This window comes from Coccomyxa subellipsoidea (genome assembly GCF_000258705.1).
Source record: "Coccomyxa subellipsoidea C-169, whole genome shotgun sequence".
Classification (NCBI taxonomy): Eukaryota; Viridiplantae; Chlorophyta; class Trebouxiophyceae; family Coccomyxaceae; genus Coccomyxa; species Coccomyxa subellipsoidea.
In genome coordinates, this window is record NW_005178022.1 from 643,685 (window position 1) to 663,743 (window position 20,059).

At 53.4% G+C, this 20,059-nt stretch overlaps 5 protein-coding genes across 5 annotated transcripts; 3 read left to right on the forward strand and 2 right to left on the reverse strand.

The window, feature by feature from the left end:
• Positions 1-3,150: 3,150 nt before the first annotated feature.
• On the reverse strand, positions 3,151-5,987 carry COCSUDRAFT_68076 (hypothetical protein; the record flags this gene model as incomplete). The annotated part of the gene is made up of 6 exons (XM_005643400.1): positions 3,151-3,308; positions 3,538-3,678; positions 3,816-4,890; positions 5,116-5,286; positions 5,536-5,712; positions 5,862-5,987. 6 exons carry the CDS (start codon positions 5,985-5,987, stop codon positions 3,151-3,153), a joined length of 1,848 nt encoding a protein of 615 aa, XP_005643457.1.
• A 1,329-nt stretch (positions 5,988-7,316) lies between these two features.
• COCSUDRAFT_45053 (hypothetical protein) lies at positions 7,317-8,704 on the forward strand (the record flags this gene model as incomplete). Its single annotated transcript, XM_005643401.1, has 5 exons — positions 7,317-7,447; positions 7,652-7,775; positions 7,928-8,044; positions 8,155-8,237; positions 8,428-8,704. The coding sequence occupies 5 exons, from the start codon at positions 7,317-7,319 to the stop codon at positions 8,702-8,704; spliced, it is 732 nt and encodes a 243-aa protein (XP_005643458.1).
• Positions 8,705-9,064: 360 nt separating this feature from the next.
• On the reverse strand, positions 9,065-12,962 carry COCSUDRAFT_59838 (tRNA modification GTPase TrmE; the record flags this gene model as incomplete). Its single annotated transcript, XM_005643402.1, has 10 exons — positions 9,065-9,285; positions 9,517-9,655; positions 10,003-10,140; positions 10,368-10,513; positions 10,742-10,859; positions 11,064-11,201; positions 11,484-11,621; positions 12,077-12,265; positions 12,510-12,671; positions 12,957-12,962. The coding sequence occupies 10 exons, from the start codon at positions 12,960-12,962 to the stop codon at positions 9,065-9,067; spliced, it is 1,395 nt and encodes a 464-aa protein (XP_005643459.1).
• Positions 12,963-13,542: 580 nt separating this feature from the next.
• COCSUDRAFT_34425 (hypothetical protein) lies at positions 13,543-15,380 on the forward strand. Its single transcript, XM_005643403.1, has 4 exons — positions 13,543-13,657; positions 13,738-13,887; positions 13,982-14,039; positions 14,405-15,380. Exons 1-3 carry the CDS (start codon positions 13,555-13,557, stop codon positions 14,026-14,028), a joined length of 300 nt encoding a protein of 99 aa, XP_005643460.1. The 5' UTR covers positions 13,543-13,554; the 3' UTR covers positions 14,029-14,039; positions 14,405-15,380.
• A 164-nt stretch (positions 15,381-15,544) lies between these two features.
• Positions 15,545-19,817, forward strand: COCSUDRAFT_54810 (3-oxoacyl-synth). Its single transcript, XM_005643404.1, has 10 exons — positions 15,545-15,882; positions 16,128-16,239; positions 16,344-16,445; positions 16,573-16,642; positions 16,958-17,145; positions 17,469-17,663; positions 17,964-18,093; positions 18,411-18,557; positions 18,930-19,142; positions 19,627-19,817. Exons 1-10 carry the CDS (start codon positions 15,759-15,761, stop codon positions 19,765-19,767), a joined length of 1,422 nt encoding a protein of 473 aa, XP_005643461.1. The 5' UTR covers positions 15,545-15,758; the 3' UTR covers positions 19,768-19,817.
• The last annotated feature ends 242 nt before the right edge of the window (positions 19,818-20,059 follow it).

Sequence of the window (20,059 nt, forward strand, 5' to 3'; positions counted from 1 at the left end):
ACTAGTACTGCCTGTCTGTGGGCAACTCTTGGAACATTTGTCATGGTGCACTTGTCAGAGGTGCGATTGGTCAAGGAGGGGCACGTTGCCATCTGCTTTAGCTGAAAATCGTGTGTCTTTTTGTGTATGCAGCCGGTGCCCTTTTGGGAGTCACCCACCTCTTTCCACCTAACGCCTCCCTCCACCGACATGGCTGCAGTAGCAGAAACAGGGAGAGCCCCGCTGCCCATTCCCATGCCCACCCAACAGAACGGCAGCGATGTTGGCGCCTTCACTCTGGCAGCCGCTGCCGCCAGCGTCTCAGAAGCCAGCAGCGCCTTTGACAGAGCCAGCAACGTCCGCGACTACCCCAGATCCCTACCCATCGTGCTGAGCCCCTCCTTCCTGAGCTCAGAAGATGACGAGGACGAAGAGGGCAGCAGTGAGGTGGACGCTGCAGTGGATGCACTGATGGACGAGGAAGCAGCGGCAGGCAGCACAGAGTCCGAGGATACACCCGAGGAGGAGGCGAAATCGGGCCTGCAGGTTGGCAATGGGGGGAGCTTGACCCCCCGGCGGCTACTGAGCAGGAGCAGCTTCAGCCGCACGCGCAGCAACAGCTTCAACAGCAGCATGAGCGCCGGTGAGAGGCCCTCCTTGCGCACCCAGCATGGCACTACTGGACGGGTAGTCTTGCTCAAACTTGAGAAGAAGCTTGCACGTTCCCTGAACTGGGCTTGGGGTTGCTGATTCATTTGTAGAAAAGCACTGCTACACCCCCTCTTCCTCGACGAGCACTACAATTTTGTTGCTACCTTGTGCAAGGGTGCATGTCAAGCGGAAGGCAGGTGCCTCTTTTCTACACAGGAATGGGCACTGGTTGCCAATGCACCTAAATCAATGATCCAACCGGACTCTAAATTATCCATGTCTCTGCAGGCGGCCTGGCGGAGGACATGCGCACGGCGAGCACGGGACTGATGGACCTGCCCGAGGCGGGCGGCCCGTCGGGCAGCGCGCCAATGCGCATCCCGGTCGTGCCGGAGGTGCGCCGGCCGTCGCTGCCACCCGGGCGCGGCTCGCTCGGCAGCGGCAGCCGCCTCGGCAGCGCCAACATGCACCGGCAGCTCTCATCCCACCCCTCCCACGCCATGCCCTCCGGTGCGCATGCGCACCCTCTCATCTGCTGAGGAATTGAGCAGACTGCTATCTTTTGTGGACCTCACCTAATGCCCCTTATTGCTTGCCCACACCGTATGGAAATTGCCTATAGCACTGTCTGCAGTGTCTCTTTTGCTGGTGGCACTATGGCCTGTTTGGCTTTCGCCAAGTTTTTTTAGTGCAGGCCGTGCCTGACTGTCAGTGCACATTCTTGAAGGAGGGATTTGATTGAGTGAATTGCTGTCAGATATCAGTGACACCATGCCAACAAAATGAGGTGTTGCTGGGTGCTTGTGTGCGCAGATGACTCAGAGATGCCTTTGGCAGGCTACCCATCCAGCTACAGCAGCAGCTTCCGGCTCCCCGAGCCAAATTTGGACGCGCGCAGGAACTCCCTCGCAGACATGTCAGACATCTTTGACTTCCCTGTCGGCACGCCTGATGCCTCACAGGAGGAAGCTGCCGCCCCAAGAGGAGCCAATTGAGGCAGTCCATGAGGAGTGACTGTGTTGCCAGAGAGCATGCTGTGCTGCTGTTGTGAAGTTCGTGTTGCAACTACGGCATGGTTGGGTTTGAAACGTTCAAGTCATCCTGACAGGCAGAATTCTCGCTTGAAAATGTGCTGGCCGCTGAACAGGAAAGCCCAGGATCCACGATAGGTTGACATCGCCGATTAAGCTCTAAAATTAATTTAACCTAAGTGGGTTCAAAGTATTGAATAACTCTAGCAATGCAGCTACAGGCACAGATCTTTAGGTATCTGTAGCTTCATGATATGATCTGATATGATGCAATGAATCCTCTGTGCTGGGTTCTTGCCTCGCCATTTGTCAGGCTCATGCTTGAAGACACATCGATGTCAGAAGCTTGAGTGATGGTTTGATGTTCGCGCTTGTCTCCTCACGGCCCGCACACAAAATTGTTTGGGCTTGTCAGGACAAATTACAGAAATTGCTCAAGGGAATGCTTTTGAATTTGTGAAAGCCAGGTTTTTGTACAAGAACTGCTATTAAGATGCTGCTCCTGATATGCTGCAGCTGCTTTTTAACTGGTGATTGTTGGGTTTCACGCCTGGCCATGCATGTGACGATTGGATTACTTGAGGCCACCATATTGTTGCATATAAAGTGTGTCGCAAGGATCTGTAACATTCCATAACACGCCAATCAGAGCAATAAAATCAGATGATGTTGCCAACAAATTGCTTTGTTGAATACTGCAGCTGCCTGCGTCTCTGAAACTGATGTCAACACTGCCTCCATTGAGCATGCTTGAGGAACGCATGACCTAATATCTCCCCTTGATCCCACACACCTATAGACTCTTTGAAATCTAATCTTGTATGCAAAAGATTCAAAAGGCCTGCTTATCTGCCTACACAATCCAAACCTTGTCTCTATACTAGCTATAGCTACCATTTAGGACATGCAACCAGGATTGCACCTAACTGTCTTTGACTATGTCTTAGCAGAAACATGCGTTTCAAATGCGCCCGATGACATGTATGTATGATCCTGTGCTAGCAGCTGTCACAGACTTTACCTCCACTAGTTCATATTTATACAGGCATTGTCGTTTGTTGCATTTGTCAGGCATTCCTTCAAGAGTCCTGAGCACACAAGCAGTGCCATCAGTCACATTGCTCTACCACAATGCTCTTGAGGGGGTGAGCACAGATCGCACATGCGTGCCGACTGTCAAATTAACGAGTGACTGGTCCCAATGGCGACCCATACATGTAGCTATGACAAGCTAGTGCGGAAGCACAGGCACCAGGAATATGCTGGTGCTCCCAAGTGCATCTCTTTTGTCAAATACTTCTCTCCCTGGTCACAGAGCTTGTGAGAGGTCCAATTGCCCCACAACAACCTCTCCAAGCCATGGACGGTGCTACAGACCCCTTCTACATGCCAGCTAGATTCACTAAATAAAGAACGTGGAAAGGGGAAGCTCAGATCAGTACACATCCGCGTACGGGAGTCTGCAGCAGATCTAAGGAAAAAGAAGACATTACTTCAATGTGCATTGAACGCCATTCGGGGCCCAGAGCTCTTGTGGGAAGGCTGGAGGCGTCGTTTCAAACATCACGGCGTCTGACAGTGCTTGCAGAAAGCCCACCCATTTTGTTTCCAGGCCCCTGTCATATGGGTTCCCCAACATGCGGCAGCCTGCGCCATCCCACAGACACACTCAACACCACACCATTGCATGCACAACTACCAATTCTGCATGGGATCCAGCCAGGAGAGTGAACATTGCACCAGATACACTCTTATATGAAGGAAAGAGATCTGCACTTATCAAGGCAGAGCACATACCTCATTTATCAAGGCACAGCACATTTCTCTGAACTTCAACCAAATTCTAATGAAAAAATAGAATAAAATGGGGCAGCACCAGTTATTGCGCTGGCAATGATGAGGCCTTCCAAGTAGGTCCCCTTCTCGCTGGGGTGGTTCCCATCCTCCTCATAAATCTCTGTGAAAGTATTCCAGCGTGCCGGAAAGTCCTTCACTCTGCAAATACTCACATTTTGACCTGCACCCCAGCAATTCCAGAACGTCAGCAGGTGCTCGCTGTCAACTTCGAGGCCTTATCTTGCAAATGGAATCTGCGGCGAAGGATGTCCAGGCTGGCTTTCTGAGAGCACGCGTGGCCTGTAAGCAGCTCTGTACCTGGTGTGGTGGTAAAAGGCACTGAGTCCGATCGGGCGGGCAGGCTGATCTCTGATCTCACCGGCTCGCCTTTGATACTTTCCGGCACTGTCACTTGAGGGCCCAGAACAGGCGCTTCGGCGACAGCTGGCCCAGAGGCCTCGTCCTCTGGGGCTTCTGCTTGCGGCTCAGGCGCAGGACCTTCAGCTGCTGGCACTTCTGCTGACAGCTCAGGCGCAGGAGCTTCGTCCTCTGGGGCTTCTGCTGGCACCCCAGGCGCAGGAGCTTCAGCCACTGGCTCAGGTGCACCTGCTGCCTCGTCCTCACCAACCTCTCGCAGCCTGTGCCGCCTGCCAGCTGTCATGGACCCTCCACCAGCACCACGCATGCTCTGCTCCAGCTCCACAGCGTTGTCTTGCCGCACAGAGCGCGACTGGGCGCTTCTCGGCTGACAGAGGAGCTTTCTGCCGGCTGAGATGCTGGTCCACGCCAGGCCCAAGCCGCCACCTGGCACGGCAGCTGCCGCCGGCGCGTCGGCGGCTGGAGGCGTTCCCGCCGGTGCCAACTTTGGCGCAGGCACCGCAGCATTAGTCAGGGGCAATCCCGCCGGCGCCAGATCTGGGGCGGGCGAGGGCGCTGGCACCTCGGCGCGGCGGGGGCAGATGGCGGCCAGCAGCGGCAGATTAGGCGCTGCCAAAACAGGCGCCGCAGCTTCCCCATGCGGCTGTCGCGCCGCCGCGGCCGCCTTGGCCTTCGGCACGGTCAGGAACGAGGCGACCGCCGAAGGATTGGCGGCAGAAACAACAACTTCGGGCCCCAGAGCCGGTGCAGCACTGCTGCCGTCAGCGGGGCTGGGGGCAATGGCAGGCTGAAGGGCTGCGCTGGGTGCGCCGGATTTTGCACTTGAGTTTGCTCCAGGGCTGGTTGCATTTGCAAGCACTGCAGTGCCGTTCTGCGACGGCCTCAGGGCGGCCTGCTGGGAGAGAACGCCTCTGACTGCCTGCCAAGCCAAGCCCACGGGCGCCAGGAAGACAGGAATGCCTGTGTCTTCGCGCACTGCTCGCAGCAGCTCCACGTAGCGCCCATTCACCTTGTTCTGCAGACACATGATTGCTGCTCTCAGAAAGCACGAACACAACGAGCTGCAAAATTCTTGGACATTGTGGGCTCTCCAAGGTGTGTAAGTATGCCTTCCAAAGCATCAATGCAGGAAAAGACAGACTCAGTGGGGAGGCAAAATTGCCTATCACCACGTGCACTGAGTCGAAGAATTACAAGCTCCTTACAAATTATTTGGCAGAGTGACGAGGGGCATGCGCACCTGCATGTCCTCAAAGGAGGGGAACTTGTCATTGCTGCCGTCCAGCCACGCCCATGTGAGAACCACTCCGACTCGAGCGCCGCGCGCTGCCGCCAATCTAGCCAGCCCGGCAATGGCGTCCCTGGTGCCCACCTCACTCTCGCCCCCCAGTGCAACCTGCTCACTCTCCTCCTGCATGCGCACATTGACCCCAGTCAGCAGCCATTAGAACACATGCTATGAGAACGCCCCAAAGAATGGGAGAGAATCGTGGAATTACCTCAGGAGGCATACAGCAGGACATTACCAAGGTTGCTGCTCTGTATTTGGTGCAAAGCACTCTTTATGGTTGCTCTCTATGTGCGGTTGCCGCAGATAATCAGGCAAATGCCTCGCACATTGGACGAGTGGAAAGGAGGTCGGGCTGAAGGGACTTCTGACCTGCAGGATGACATAGTCCCATTTCTCTATGCTCTCAGGGTCTAGAGCTGCATAGTCGTAGGTGCCGGGTGTCTCAGCCTTCTTCAGATGCTCGCTAAGAAACTCGCCAGACTCGGCAATTTGCACTGCCTCTATTGCAGTGTTGGGAAATTGCTGACTCAGCAAATGTGCCACCACCTGCCCATGAACAAGCCATACACGCTCAAATTGATCTGATAGATACATATATTGGAACTGCAAGAGTTTCGATACAAGTGCACGATTGGCAGGAGCTAGTGGCTTGCCTGGTAAGTGCCATTGTTTTCAAAAGACAGTGAGTTCCCCACAACAAGGACGCGCAGGGTGCGGCTTTCTCCTTCAGTTGCAGGTGCGGGTGCATCCGTTGACACAACAGGGCCGATAAAGAGGGAGACCGACACGAGGGTTAGAATACAGACGTCTCTGGCAGACATGCCCAGCTGCCAAGAAGCTTCCTGCGTTTGCAGAATGTCGTTGAGCACGGCGCTGCATCATAACCCAATAACATCCAGCAACACAGAACCCCTTTGGGATCTGATTATGGTGTATCGACTGGCCCAGCGTCCAGCAAGTTCTGGAAGCCGGAGACGCATGGAAAATGTGGACACATCCCGGTGACGTCACCTCTCAACGAATGCTCTTCGCTCGATCGCCGATGCGATGTGATTATATCCTTAGTATACAAGGATCGCAAAGTGCTCAAGTCGAAACGAAGACTGCGCGCAGCACCTTACCGCGTTGGCGAACGCTTCCGATGACGGCTTAGCTTACAGAGTCTTTCACGCACAATGACCGACACGACGCTGACAATCACATTAAAAAATTGTGTTCATCAGACAAGACTCCATCGCAGGCCAACCCTGAGGATTCTAGCAAACAATTGGTCATGCGTCTTAAAGCGACCGAGAAACCCTTCTTCTGCGCCCTTATAACGACCCTCAAGCTTGCTTTGAACCCTCTTGAGAACGGAGCAGGAACGTCTCTTCATGCTGTAATGCGACCTCATATTGTACCTTGGAACCTGCAGTAGATATAACTCGGCAAGAAGCCTGTTACAACACTCTATCGACCTGCATGACAGTTTGCCTCTCAGAATTGCTGCGAGGGCCCCTATAGACTGGGTGGGCGATGCCTCTAAGCGACAAGGACAAATGCCTCGCGCGACTCTTCATGTCAGGCTGCTTTCATCATTGGGAGTTGATACCAGGTGAATCATTGGCAAGTGCTCCTTTCAAATCTTGCTTATGCAAAGACATTGCAGTGTAACCGTCAAGCACATCTAAGTGCGTTTCCTTCACGTCTGCTCGAGCTCTTAATGGCGATGATCATCGCATGAAGCCAGAGATAATTGTTTTGTGCTTCTGCTTACGTTTGAGGTCTTACTTGCAGAATTGGGACAGAAGTGCTATGCAGCAGGCTGCACGCTCGAGGAAGTCAGGGGTTGTGTTCGGCACCTCATCGTGTACGCCAGCTCTCTCGAATGCAACCAAGTTATCTAGTAGACGTAATTTTGATCTGCCTCGTTTATCTAGTCATTTCTGTGACCAACCGCAAGTTGCCTCAGGAATTTTCTAAAAACAATGCGTGATGTGCAGGGTAGCAGGGTATGGGCCCTGCCTGGCAGCCACAAACCATTTACATGCCGCCAAGGCAAGCCGTGTCTTATTCGTTATCACTACATTACAGGCACCCATTTACTCTCACACCGCTTTTGCACCCTCCCCTGAAACCCAGCATCAGATTTGTCCTAATCTGCGCAGCTCATGGATGGCAACACCTCTGGAAAAGTGGGCGGCCCTCCAGGAAACGCCTTTGAGCTGGTGTACACAGTGGTGACTGATGCAGTGCGCGAGAAGATGCACAATGTGGACCCAATACTAGCTGAGTACATCAGGTGTGCCACCCCCTTTCTAATGGCCTCACATGCTCATTCCACCCATTAAACGCACCCAAGCACATGCGCTTTGACTTCATTGAACATGTAGCAGAAGGGTCCTCGATTGCCAGTGGATTGCATGGTGTAACCAGCTCCAGTGTGCAGCGCATCAACAAGGTCCTGCAGGACAATTGGCGATGATGAATTCGGAATGAAGTGCAGGCGCCACTTGTACGGGGACATCTACAGCAGCCCGGGGCTGAGCCTGGCGCAGAAGCAGGTCCTCATGGTGGCCTTCCTGGGAGAGGCCAATATGCACGAGCAACTGTTTGGCCACCTCCTAGCGGTGCAGCATTCCAACCCATCACTATCTCAACTCACCTGCCTCCCATAGAATCCTGCGCTATTAAGAATGCCATGTCAAGCATGCAACTTTGCTTCCATAAGTGACGAAGTCAGAACGCCGTACTGAGCACAATATGCATGCATGCGGTGCAGGCCATGCGCTTCGGCAATGATTTGGAGGCGTGTCTGAAAGCCATCCAGATCGGCTTTGAGCTGTCGCCCAGGCCCAACGATGCAGTCTATAAAGGGGCTGTGAAGACCCTTGAAATGGTCCGAACTAGCCTCCTTACAATACCCTTCTTTTCCCTCTCCACTGTCCTTTGTTTCTTTGCCTCTTTTGATTGCAGATGCTGAGATTGTCAGCCCTTTGTTTCTGCCAGGCTTACAGGAAGTACAAGAAGGAGTTCAAGGAGGGAGCAGCTGCTTCACCAACAGTCATTGTCCCGGACCCGGCATCAGTACAGTGCGTTACATTGCATATTTGCTGTGATACGTTGTGCTGAATGTTTACCTTTTCATTGTTTATCATCAGAGAAAGCAGCATCCCGCTTTGCATGGGAAGCACTGGCAGGTCATATGCATTCATTTTGCGTTGGAAAAACGGTATCAGTATTCTCCAGCATAAAGACAGGGATGAACGCCGGTTGGTGCAGGATCCCTTCCCTGTACAAGGCACCCCAAGCTCAGCAGCAGATGCCAGCTGCAGCAGAGCAGCTGCTGGAGGAAGGCAATGAGGAACCTCCACTTGCAGAGCTGCCGGAGATGGAGAAGCAACCCAAATTGCAGCGTGCCGGCCCATCTGAAGCCTTTTCCAAGCTCCACATCGAGCGCTCTGGGCCATCTGGCAATTTCTCAAAGCTGTACGGGCTGAAGGTCAGGGCTTTCGCCCACGACATGTCACACAGTACTAACAGCACCTCGTCACCTTAGGGATTCCCTGAGTTTCAGGTATGGGCCAGAGGCTCGCAATTTATTGCTGTGCAACTGGCTCATCAGATATCATGCATTTGCTTGGGAGGAGTTCAAGTCCTTCATCACAATAGCGCATGGTAATACATACTCAGTGTTGGTTATATTCTTGGCGCTTGCATAGACAGCAGCTGCCGTGTTCTCATGTTTATGTTTCAAGACACATCATTCGCCTGTTACAGCATGAGCTGCTGCCTACTTGGTCTGGCTGAATCACAATAGATTAGGAACATGCGTTCAAGGATTTGCCGTGGTCTTCATGTAACCCGTAGTTCCAGTCACACGTCACAACACTAAAGAGAAGCATCAGGATGCATGGCATCACTTGCCGATGCAGAAGGTGGAGAATACTCTGTCCAGCACATCTTGGCCCGCCTCTGATCCAGTCACTTCTCCTAGGGCTAACAGCGCGTCCTTCACATCTATGGTCCAGAAATCAACAGGCAGCCCATCTTGCACGCTTTGTGCTGCCCTCTCCAGTGCCTCTCTCGCCCTCAGCAGCGCCTCTGCCTGCCTCTCATTCACTGCCCACCCGCTGCCGCCTGCACGCAATGAACCCAAGCTGTTTGAGAGATGTGTATTGGCCCCTTCGTCCGTCGTATCCAGTACTCCCTTCAGCACATTACAGGTCATTTTAAGTCCTCCAAAACAGCCAAGTTGCATTAAGACTTTCCTTGAGCTTTGCACAGACACTGCCATGCCTTAATGGGCCTCGTGCACGAGGAAAGAATGCCACAACAAGTAACAAGCAAGCAGATCAAGGGATAACGTACTGGGGACAGGATTAATCTGGGTCTCGCCTGTATTGAGTGAGGGCAGGCCAGCAGCGTGCACCACTGCAGCTCTGAGGTCATCCAGTCCAGCCCCTGACGCAGCTGATGTGGAGACCATTTGCCTGCATGCTGCCCGCACCTGCCAAGACACAGCCACCCATTACATGCAGAAGAACCACATCATCCTTTGCGAGGCAGTGCCGCATTGAATTCCTCATGATGGCAGCTTTCTGGCTGTGAAGATAGGTGACACCAACCAAGTGTCACCTCGACAGGCAGGCTTTGCTGTGCGGATGCTGCGCCGTCTGCAAGGTCCATTTTGTTGGCAACAAGTATGAGCGGGGGCACTGGCAGCTGCATGCTACTCGTGGAAAGTCGCGCCCTGTGGGCCAAGCCCCTCTGCTTCTCCTCATCTAGAGGATTTCTCCTCTGATCAGCTCCATCAGACTGCCAGCCGCTTGTGCCAACATTTTCAGAAGTACTGACAGTGGCATCTGATTCCAGTCGTGCTGAACTAGCAGCCGCTGCAGTGCCAGAACCGCCTGAAGTTGAGTGGTCCTCGCTGGCAGTGCTGCTCGACCAGAGACCCCCAAACACAACTCCATCCTCCTCCGTCCATCCCTCCTGCGATGCAGCACATGTAATGCTCTCATGAATATGACCCTCAGAAATATCAATCATCAACCTGCAAAGTACTCAGCATCAGATATCCCCAGCACTTATCCTTACAAAAGACGCCTCACCAGCAGGCCCCCCAACATGGTGTATCAGGATGTGATAGGGGCAATCAATAGAGAATCATTTGTTCTTTCACTACCCTAGATGCGGGCAAAGAATGAAATGGGAGGCACCATGGCATCATAGATCATGAGGACGATGTCGGCCCCTTGCGCAGCCGCGCGAGAGCGCTGCACTCCCAGCCGCTCCACCAGATCCCCCGCCTCCCTCACACCCGCCGTGTCCAGCAGGCTCACAGGAACGCCCTCCATGACCGCGCCTGCGTATTTATCAGTCATCATGCCTAATGCATCAGTCAGCCGCATGCAGACGAGAGCTCTCTCTACAGCGCAGAACTTGTTCTCATAGTACGCAGCAAACAACACTGTCCTGCCATGTGTAAGAGCAGCAGGGGCAAGGGCCCGGGCCCAAGCAAGCAATAGCTAGATTGAGGTGTGCTAAGGCCGGAAGAAGAGGCAAAGGTGCTGCTTGTTGGTGAGTTGGTGACCTGCTTCGACGATGTCTCTGGTGGTGCCAGGGATGTCGGTCACGATGGCCCTCTGGCTGCCGCTGAGGGCGTTGAGGAGGCTGCTCTTGCCCACGTTGGGCCTGCCCACCAGAGCCACCTGGCACTCCAGACAAGTGTTAAATGGGCACTACCGTATCTGGTGGATTTGACAATGGCTGTTGTAGTTCATTCAATTGCACCCATCCCATGATATCTGCCACCCAGTTGACAGGCTTGAGTTGAGCAGACAAGAGGGGGCAGTGCTGCCCCATGAATATGTTTGTGACGAGGTTGACACGGGAGTAGCAGGTGAAAACTTCACCTGCAGGCCTGTGCTGAGGAGTCTGCCTCTCTGGGCGGTGTCCAGCGCGCTGGACACCTTTTCGCTGAGCTCTGCCAGGCGCCGCCCCAGAAGCTGCGCGTCCATGGGCGGCAGATCCTCGTCAAAATCTATCCGGGCCTGCACACAGAGCCCGCTGACTTCCACACTTCTGAAAAGCAATGGTCAAATAAAGGCCATGGTGACGTTTTCCAGCGGACTGACACCACAAGGCCGGTTGCCTTCATGTCCTACAGGACACCTTTTCCAAAAGACAACATTGAACAGCTGCACAGGACCGTCTACGGTGACACAGCCGACACTGCTGATCAGATCGGATACACATCGAGCAACCACAAGCGTCCGAAATTTGGCAGGAAAGTCCTGATCGATCAACACAGATGCTTCGATAAGCCTGCTCACCTCCAGCTCAGCCAGCAGGTTCACCGCGTCGCTGCGCATGGCCGCCACCGCCGCGCCGATGCCCCCGGACATGCCCGCCAGAGCGCTGTCCGCGGCCGCAGCCGTGCGCGCATTCACAAGCGCTGCCACCGCTTCAGCCTATGCACACCACACTTGCTCTGTCTATGTTGCCCATTGCAATTCCGTGGCCTATGATCTGTGCTTTGGATGTACCTGTTCCCTTTGGCACCTTCCACCTAGATTTCTAGGCAAGCTCTTCCGCATACGCGAGGAGATAGCTCTTGGTCACAAAGTCGGAAGGACCCGATAAATGCCGGATTCCCTTGCGAATGTTAAACTGTCAAGATGTTAAATGCAAGTGCAGTGGGGCACCAGCAGAAGCCATAGCTGATTGATAACCCCCTGGCCCCTCAAGATATCGACACTGTGCTTTTGTTGAGTGCAGCCTCTTGTCCCCGTGGCGCTGTGGTATGTACGGAGGATCATCTTCCTTAATTAGAAGGCAGTCACAAACGGGCGGCTCCGCACTGACAGACTTACGGTTGAGCAAAATGACGTTGTGCTGCGACCGGTTTCACTGGTGGCAGCTGCACCTGGGAGAGGTCGAGGCGGCCGTTGAGGAATGCGCGCAGAGTGAACTCGCCCGGGCGCGCGCGGCGGGCGCCGGCGGCCAGGCATGCCTGCAGCGCCCGCGCAGCGCAGACGCCGCCTCCGTGCGTGTGCAGTTCCACCACGTCCTCCCTCGTGTACGATCGCGGCGCCAGCATCGCAAGCAGCAACACCTGCGAAGAAGCCAAGGGATGCAGACAGAGACAGGTGAGTCGCGACTTGACCATGCCATGCTTATTTTGACATGGTGAGTGATATCCATGGCTGACACTGCGTGCTTCTCATGCTCTGTAGCAGCAGCCAAGAAGATGGATTGATAGAGTCTGGTTCAAGGAGCAGCAATGCAATAGAAATGTGCCTCTACCAGGATAGTATGAACAGGATAGCATAGCATGGAGGAGAGCATTGTTCAGACACCTCGTCTATTGCGCTCCCGTTGGTGTCTTGCAGCAGCCCATGGTGCACTCTGTGCGACTGTGGCTGCCACTGCTGCACCCGCATTTTCCCGCTCGGCTGGAAGATCTGCTGCGCAATCTGCACTGCCTCTGCCCCGGACAGCCGCACTATTGACACTGCGCCCTGTGGCCCTGCGCAAGTCTCGCCTGAGGTCAATAGTTCTTACTCCAGAGAAGGAGTGACAAGCCCATGCCAAGTATAAGAGAGCATCGGGTTGACCAGTCTGTAATACCTGTGACAATGGCAGCTATTGTGTCGGCCCCATAGCTTGTGGATGGTGCACTGTCAACTCCCCTTGGAGAGGCCTCACCAAGGAGGGAGGCACCAACTGAGAGAATTCCTGTACATGCAAAACGCATGCAAGCCTTTGGATGCCGAGACTATTACTAAATTGTTATAGCAGCACACTTTCATGCTGCAGCTGTGCAGTTCGGCAAGTGCTTGCCTCGCCCATCTGCCACTCCCAGCAACTGCCTCTGACCGTCTTGGATACGCCGTATCCCTCCAGACACACGCTGCTTACTAGAATATGTACAACACCACCTTGACGAGCCAGACGTCAGGCCACGAGCGATCAGACGTTGCTGTAAATGAGTGAGTGTAGATGCGGCATGCATCTCTCTGAGTCCAAAGAGACCGGCGCTAGTCCAATCCTTGGATCCAGGGCATGAAACAAATAGAGTACATCTCTCACGATGCAACTGACTGAGCTCAGATCGAAAGCTGCTTATTTATAAGAATTTACGGAAGGTTACTGAAGAATGGAGGCTACCTAAGAGAGATACTGTGACGTGAATGCGCTTTTGTGAACGGAAAGAAACAGCCGGCTGCACAGAATTCAAGTCTTATTTTCAGCATACGTTCAATCTCTCACCTTCCCCCTCTGGCGACACTAGTGTGCAATTCCCTTGTTCTATTGAAAATTAGTTCAGAGTCCCCTGAAATGGAGCCAAATCTGAGAGCTAAAATCCATGGCGTACCCATTGAAGCAATGGCTGAAGTGATTATGCTGCCCTTCGAATGTAGGCAAGGAGGATACAAGGGTCCTTTGCTGGCTGAAAGAATCGAGCTTCACTTGGACTCTGTCACCTCCTACGAAGATTTGGCAGGTACTTCACTTGCGCAGTGCTTGGTCTTTTGCAGATTGTTGATATAATTATCTTTCATATTTTTGCTAACATATTCGCAGGCGAAGTAAACAGTGAGCTCCACCACATCGGCCAAGGAGATAAGAAGGTAAAATTTTTGCAGTTCTTCCGGACCGGAGACGAGCATGGCCCCACCTTGGGGTTCATGAATTTCCCACAGACAGAGACACCATTCCCGGGGCCGATCAAAGGTAAGATAGCTCCTTTTCTATATTCCATTTGTGATTGGCGATGGCATCACTGACTCTTTGTGAGTTGGCTAACCCATATTTTTGCTGATGCCAGGCTTCCTCGACCAGCAGCGTGTTGTCAAGGGACTTGCCATTGTTTGAACCCGTTCACGGTAGGCTGCCGTGCCCGACATGCAGAAAGCTCCATGCAACAGACTTGAATTCAGTACTGTTGTTCCCTGCTAGGAATCGACCTTGCTTCTTTGCACAGGCGACCGAATGGCAGCACCTCCAAATCTGGGGTCTGTGATGGTCTTCTGGTGACCGATCCTCAAATGAGAGGTTTTCCGTTTGCCCTCCTTCAAGGGCCTTGTGAACTGGAATCAGTATGGCCTGAGTTTGCAGCAATTGATCACGGCCAGCGCACAGCACATTGTCGACAGCAGCAGAGCTGTGGATGCGGAAGTCTTACTCGTTCACCCATTGCGCGCTGCTGGGGTTCCCGATGAGCAGGTTACTGAGCAGAACATTTCAACAGGACCTGGGAGTATGGCCCAAGCATGCCAGTGGAATCTTTGCCCCAGCGCATTGGAGTGATTTTCAGGAGCCTGGCCCCAGAGTCGCCACCTCTGCAGTCAGCATAGCAGCGCAGGGCTCCTTTGCAGCTGTGACAAGTGTGTTTGGTATTAGCACTGAATGCTGAGTTTTTTCAAGGAACTTCCATACAAACTAAAAATTCTCTAAAACAGGCTGATGAGGCTGATGTGAGCATGATCTATCGATCCACTCCTTCTTGCAGGTAGTGTTTGGTGTCTGCCTGCTCTCCTGTGACAGGAGAGCGGTTCTTTGCCTTGCCCTGACTCACTGTGTGCTCCTCTTCAGACCGAGCCAGGCATAATTATCCATTTGTCACTGTGATGTTGTTTGCCTTTTGTGTCCTGTTTGTCTGCATGTGTCTGATCTGTAACAGGATTGCATCTGTATAGGCTTATGCAGTGCTCCGGAGTGTCTTCTTTGTCTCTTTGAGGGAGCTGGTAGGAGGGCAACAGTTTGATGGGTTCCTTGCCTTGTCACCTTTTGAGCGCGCCGCCTCTTTTTTGAGAGACGACTTCATGTCAGGAGTCCTTAATCAGTTGCATGCGGTCCACCGCCTTGGGGACAGTTTCCTTGTGGACATTGTGTCCCTTAGGACCTCCTTGTTGCCCGCATAGTGACTTCAGCTTTGTTCTAGTGGTGTACACTGTTCCGTGTGTGATGACTACATGTTTGTCTGTGATTGTCTGCCCAACTCTGGGTATTCCTGCAAGATAACCTCAACGTCACCTACAATGGTGTTGCGTTGCTGGCAGGCCAGAGGCCCCGGATATAGAGGGGTACTCATCCTGGGCAGGGAGTGCATGCATGTATATGATGAGTGAGTGATAGGCTGCAGACCAATGAAGGCCCCGCAGATGTGGCTGCAGACGCCCTGCGTGTATGCCCTATGGCTTCTGGCTTTGGGTTTGCCGACCTGTAATAATAATAATAATAATAACAGGCTCTACCTCTGTTTCATTTACATCTTGCCTGCATGGTGTTCGCAACCCTTGTGTTAGAAACCCTGCAGCCGGCAGGAGCCAAATCGGGCAGCATCAGCTGAATGGCCTCAGCTCAACGCCCAGTTCCATCGGCTCATCAGCATCGACAGATCAGCGAACAAAAATATAAAGTGTCGAGACAACTCTGCAGTCAATATTTTGTCGACTTTATATCCAATATTTCTGCAATTGATTGCATTTCGCATACCTTGAGCTACAGATCGCAGGAAATCTGATCGAACTAAGGAGCAGTCAGGAGTCCAAAATATAAGTCTTCGATAGTTTTTTTGCGACGCTTCACTGCAGTTTGCGCAAATGCAAGCCGGAGGATTGAATCAATGCGCATCGTTCAGCGCACTAGACTTGAGGCCTAACACAGGGCGACATGCACTCACAGCACCACGGTCTTCCTTCAGCAGACGCCCAGCTGTAGGCAGAGGTACTCCTTCTTTATGACATTTGGCTACATAATTACTTGAAATTGCATTAGATCCAGGAAATGCACATTTGCACCTGATACAGAAATTTTAAGGTCAGGAGCACAGGCCAGCATTGTCTCAGGGAGACAATTGCAATGCCATAAAAACACGCGGTCTGCGTGTGAGTGTATCACAAATAAGCCTGTGCCCAAGAAAGTGTGCAGTAGCCTTGCCAATGCCTAAAGGTTGTGTCTGCCTTGGACAGGCCTCGTTGTAGTGCGTGCTGCAGTGACAGCGGATCCTAAGACTAGAGTCGTCATCACGGGCCAGGGCATTGCCTCGGTCTTTGGTAATGATGTCAACACCTTCTATAACACGTGCGCACCCCTTTTTTCCCCCAGTCTTTTCGTGTGTCTAGAGCTTGTCATTGATACTCCCTTTACTGAGTATCTGATGACGCCGTGGCTTCTTTTTGGCGCAGATTGTTGGAAGGCAAGTCTGGGGTGAAGCCAATCACCAGATTCGATGCCTCTGAATTCCCGACCACGTTCGCGGCACAGATTGAGAACTTTGACAACGAGGGGTGAGGGCACTCTCCCACAAGCTTCAAATCAGGACATGCAACTTTATATGCATGTCATGGTGTACTGCTCGATGATTTTATTGGCAGGCATATACCCGATGTGACCCGATGTTGCTGCATGGCATAGGCTCATCGACAAGAAGAATGCCAGGCGGTACGATGACTGCATATCATACTCTCTGGTCTCCGCCAAGAAGGTGCGGCCACAGAGGCTTTCTCTGTCAAGGCACAACCTAGTCGTCAGACTTGTAGATAGTGTGATAAAGGATGTGCATCGAAGGACCAAAGAACGCTCTCACATACTCATCCTCCATCCTCATATTCAAATTCAATCTGGCGATTAATTGTGGGCCTGTCTTCAGATCAGCCCACATCTGTGCAGATAGTTGCTGTTGATTAAGCTTATGGGCCAGACTGTGCTATTGGCTGTGGGGATCAGCCGATATGAGGTTCAATGTCCAGCGGATTTTGCGCGCATGGAAATTTAGATGCGCTGTTTGAATTTGAAACAGGCGCTGGCGGACGCTGGGCTGGAGAAGGGGAGCGAGGCGTTTGAGAAGCTGGACAAGACGCGTGCGGGCATCTTGATTGGCAGCGGCATGGGCGGCCTCACCGTTTTCCAGGACGGCGTCAAAAACCTGGTCGAGAAGGGCTACAAGAAAATCACCCCCTTCTTCATCCCCTACGCCATCACCAACATGTGCGCAGTTCTAAAACTGATTGTCCTTGCAATGGTCTCCATCTCGTACTCCTGGACTGTATACAGGCAGTCTCACTGCAGATTTTTCTCTGAGATCCAGACTCATCAGGATTTCATTATGGGAGCCAGCGTGTTGGAAACAGTGACCCAGCATTTCGGGGGGTCCAGAGAGGCCGTCAATGACAAGTTGCGCCACAAGGCAGGGGGGGCGCGGTCATGTGCGGGGGCGCCCACCACTTCTGTACAGCACATTGTGATTTGATGTCAGCCATAAGTGGCCCAAACGGCCGACTGCTCATTCCGTGCCATTTTGTGTGATGCAGGGGAGGCGCACTGGTGGGCATTGAGACGGGCTTCATGGGCCCCAACTACTCCATCTCAACGGCGTGCGCGACGGCCAACTACGCATTTGTGGCGGCCGCCAACCACATCCGCAAGGGCGAGGTCGACATCATGCTGGCCGGCGGCTCCGAGGCTCCCATCATCCCTGTCGGCCTTGGTGGCTTCGTCGCCTGCAGGTGGACGAAATCCCTACATTTCTCTGCCTGTCTCCCATGCAATGCTCTTGGTCTGCTCCGCAAGGCCTCTGACCAGCACAATCCCAGCAGAAGCTGGAGGCTCAATGCAGTCTTCTGCGTCTACACCCCAGGCCTCTGTCCATCGCAATGACTCATAGCCGCATCAGATGCAAGAGGCTCCATCAACTTCTGCATTAACATCAATTACTGCATCCATGAAAGGGGCTGAATCTTCTTGCATATAGATTGAAGATGGCTGGAGCAAGATACATCAGGAGCGAGAAGTCTGATTCCCTGCAGGGCGCTGTCGTCGGGTGGGCTGACGGGTGAGCCGCAGAAGGCGTCGCGGCCGTGGGACAAGGACCGTGACGGCTTTGTCATGGGCGAGGGCGCCGGCGTCCTCGTCATGGAGTCCCTGGAGCACGCCCAGGTGCGCACCTTCCATCTCTTGGTTTCTCTTGCTTATAATTTGCCATGCCAGTGGAGAAAACAGGAGGCATATCCCTCTGTTGACTCCAGACTTTGTTTCCTGCTGGGCAAGTGGTAGAGTGTTGTGGCAATTCTGACATTGCCACCCCATGCAGAAAGGGGTGGCAGAGCAGGGATATTATGTCGCCTCCGACGAGAGTGCTGCCAGATTTTTGGATAAGCTCTAGCGACATACAGCATGCCGGACCCTCATTGGTGCAGCTCACTAGCACGCCTGTAACTGTCTGCCCGTCCCTGAATGTTCCGTGACGGCTGCAGGCGCGCGGCGCAAACATTTTGGCGGAGTACATGGGCGGCGGAATCACATGCGATGCGTACCACATGACGGATCCGCGCGCGGACGGCCTCGGGGTCTCCACCTGCATCGAGATCGCCCTCAAGGACGCCGGCATCGAGCGCGAACAGGCACGCCGCCGGACTGATGCCCTTTACTAATCGCTCACTGGTAGCAGAAAGTGCAAATTTGCTGCTCATGCAGCAGAAGGCCGTTTTGGGCGCCGTGCCTGCAGCACCTTGTCCAGAGGTGTCCTTTGGCATGCACCCTGTCATGGCTTGTGTTCTGAGTCCAGTTCTTCCCATATCTTGCTAGCCCAGAAAATGAAGCCCAAGACACTGATAAATAGAATGGCAGATCTGGGCATGGCTAGGTGAGCTCAGGGTGTCGCTGTGCAATGGGGACATATCACGTGCACCAGATCTGAGCTATTAAACCACAAATCCGTTCAGATCCCAAAACAGAGACAAGACGGCTGACGAATGCTGTGCGCGGGTGAGCAGGTGAACTACATCAACGCACACGCGACGAGCACGCTGGTGGGTGACGTGGCAGAGGTGAAGGCGATAAAGAAGGTGTTCCCCAGCATGGCGGGCATCAAGGTCAACGGCACCAAGTCCCTCATCGGCCACTGTCTCGGCGCGGCCGGCGGCCTCGAGGCAGTCGCCACCATCCAGGCCATCCGCACCGGCTGGCTGCACCCCACCCTCAACCAGGCATGCTCAGGACTTTCCTTGGGCACACACTTTTCGAGTGCTCCAGCTCCCCTTTCACTGCCTAGGACGTCCGAGAGACATCAGGCACACGCAGAACAGCACTCTGCAAATTTGCACTGGGTTTGCAACTTCAGTCTGGCGCGGATCTTATGCAACGACAAGTTCCCTGAGCGCTCCAGTCCCCCTCAGCTGCCTTGGAGGATGACCTGCTGTTTGATGAGGCAATCTGCCATGCATCTCACCCTCAATCGGCATGCGCAGACCTTCAGATCAGATGCATTTCCTGACTGTTGCAGCTCTCCTCTTCTTCTTGGAAGTAATTGACTTTGCATGCGCGTGCGTCCTCAGCTAGTGGCAGAAGGCCCTTTGCCTGCCTGCTGCTGCGGTGTCTGGGTTGGTGGGATGCCTGAATGGAAGGCAAAAAGTGAGAGCATTCTCTTTGTTCCCATGGGCACTGTCTGACAGCTGTGGTGCTTGCCTGCAGGACAACCTGGTGGATGAGGTAGCAGACATTGACACCGTGCCCAACGTGAAGAGCCAGCACGAGGTCACCGCTGCAATCTCAAACTCTTTCGGCTTCGGCGGTCACAATTCCGTCGTTGTCTTTGCCCCATACAAGGAGTGATGTGCTGCTACTTTGCAGCGACTTCTGTGGGATGTGTGTGAGAGAGAGTGAACGGTAGGCATGGAGAGTGTGGAAAGGGAGCCCCTTGCAATGTACAGAATGCTGCTTGGTAGTGCCAGAAGACTTTTACTTGCATTTCTTGCTGCGCACAGCGTACAGTGCCAGTATACATATGACACACACAACAGAGAGAGAAGAGGGACATTATATTGGCTAGGGCATATCGCCGCAAAAAAATGGCAAATGTTACGAAATAAGTTGCCTGTATTGCATACCAGGCATGAAGCAGTAC